Source organism: Vicia villosa, linkage group LG7 (assembly GCF_029867415.1).
Source record: "Vicia villosa cultivar HV-30 ecotype Madison, WI linkage group LG7, Vvil1.0, whole genome shotgun sequence".
In the NCBI taxonomy this organism is placed as follows: Eukaryota; Viridiplantae; Streptophyta; class Magnoliopsida; order Fabales; family Fabaceae; genus Vicia; species Vicia villosa.
This window is the reverse complement of record NC_081186.1, coordinates 128,100,650-128,103,054: the sequence shown is the minus strand read 5'-3', so window position 1 is coordinate 128,103,054 and position 2,405 is coordinate 128,100,650. Positions and strand designations below refer to the sequence as shown.

Here is a 2,405-nt window from a genome sequence, read left to right as displayed (position 1 = left end):
GCCTTCCTACTCGAGAGCGACTCAGGAAACGTTTTGTGATGTGCCCGTCAGCCTGTCAGTTTTGTGATAGTACATCTGAGGATGAATGGCATCTTTTTCTGACTTGTATTGTTACTAATCAGTGTTGGAGGACAGCAGGTTTGTCTCATCTTATCGACTCCCGATTACATTCCTTTCAAGATATTAAATCTCTTACCTTTGATATCTGCTCGAAGGAAAGCCGGGAAGTTGCAGGTAGATTCGCAGTCATGTTAGATGGTATTTGGAAAAACAGGAATGACTATGTTTGGCATAATGAACAAGAAGAAGCGTCAGCTTTGGGTTTAAAAGCGAATTACGTTTGGAATGAGTGGTTCCAAGCCCAAGAGAGAATGGCTGGAAGTGCTAGTTCCAATCATGTTCTTGAGTGAAGTCCACCTCCCGGGGGTTGGCTTAAATGTAATGTTGATGCGGCTTTCAATAATAACAACGGCACTACTAATAGGGGGTGGTGTGTGCGTAATCACTTTGGCAACTTTATCTATGCAGGTACAGCATGGGACCCAGGAACTCTACCCGTCTTTGAAGCTGAAGCCTTGGCCCTTAAAGAGGCCATCCTTGGGGCTATATCCTTGAATTTGGAGTTCGTAATTTTTGAAAGTGATTCCCAAATTGTTACACAAGCTGTCCACTCAAATAAAAAGGGTGACTCTGAGTTTTGTCTTATTATTGATTATATATGTAGTTTATTGAGGTCCTTCAAAAACTTTGAGGTAAAGTTTGTCAAACGTCAAGCGAATTCGGTTGCTCATTCCCTTGCAAGGGCGGCCAATTCTTGGGCTCGACGTAGTTTATTGAGTTCGACTCCTCTTTGTATTGAACATCTTTTGATTAATGAAAGTCGTTAAGTGTGTTTTATTCACAAAAAAAAAAGATGGTCCTCCGAATCATGAAGACACTTTATTTTTGGTGAAATTTTTATATGAGAGAATCGTAGGTCAAACTCTCCCGTGAAATCTTATCCTTCCTTTTGAAATTTTACGTGAGAAAATTGCAATCCCAATTTTAAACTCTCCCGTGAAATTCATATACCCATTTTTTTCAATTAAATATATTAAAAGTTTTTTTTAAAGAATTAAATATGAGGATGTACACTACTTATATATAATATTTTAATAAATAGTAAATAAATATATAATAGTTGATATCTTGGCCTTTTGTTTTAAATATAAAAAAGAAATAAATTTGTGTCTTTCATAAAAAAATTTGTTTATTCATCAATCATAATTTTCTCATGTTTTTTAATAAAAACAAATATATGTATCAACTTTTAGAATAAATGTTAACATCTTATCATAAATAAATGCTAACATTTTTTCATGTCAATTTTATTTTTATTTGTATCATGTAATAATGATATATATCATTTTTTATCAGGTATATGATATTTTTGCTTAAAAAATTTATAAAAGAAATCATACTTAATTGATTGAAACAATTTTTATAGAAGCAAATTATTGTTGCCTATAAAATTGACACTCTAAATCAAAAACAAATTTGAAAATCAAAATAAAATTGAATTAATTAATTTAACGTTTTATTAATAAGTATTTATATGAATTACATATATAAGAAAATTAAAAAAAAATGGATTATACCATATTATATTTTGGTAATGTAAGAATATTCCAATTATTTTAAGATAATTTACATCAAATATTAAATAAATATTTTTTATCTATTAGTTTGAAATCAAAATTAATCATCATAAATTCTTATTAAAAGGAGTTAAGTATTTTTTTTCTTGTATTAAGTCATAATATTAAATATAATTATTTTCTTTTAATTTATGATATTTTTTTAAGATAAATTTATAAAAAATCATACTTAATTTATTAAATCCATTTTTATAGGACCAAAATGATCTTGTGATTTTTGTGTATTCACCTATTGTTATTGTCCATGTAAAATATTCATTTATAAAAAATTATTGCATTCCGATTTCTTATTATCATTGAATAAATATTTTTCTTATTATCATTCAATTAATATTTTCATATTCTCATTCAATTATTGTCTTTTTTTCATATTCTCATTCATTTTTCATATTCTCATTCAATACCAAAAGACAATTGCAGTTTTTGGAAAAAAAACAAATAATTAAGAATGTTAATTAAATAGCCGTAAAAAGATTCTGTGGATTAATGTCATTATTGATATAGACCCTAAGAATTGTTTAGAGATTAATGAGATAATTAGGGTATGAAAAATGACCTTAAATCGGCTATTGATTTTCTTATATAGATAGTAGATAATTTGATGGTCTTATATATTAAAAATTAATATATATATAATAACACCCTAAATTTTTAAAGCAATATTTAGAAGATAATACTCATTCTATACTCATATAATATAACAAAATA

At 27.7% G+C, this 2,405-nt stretch overlaps 1 protein-coding gene across 1 annotated transcript; it reads left to right on the top strand.

Moving 5' to 3' along the window:
- Window positions 1–248: 248 nt before the first annotated feature.
- Window positions 249–887, top strand: LOC131620169 (uncharacterized). Its single transcript, XM_058891181.1, has 2 exons — window positions 249–381; window positions 529–887. Exons 1-2 carry the CDS (start codon window positions 249–251, stop codon window positions 885–887), a joined length of 492 nt encoding a protein of 163 aa, XP_058747164.1.
- The last annotated feature ends 1,518 nt before the right edge of the window (window positions 888–2,405 follow it).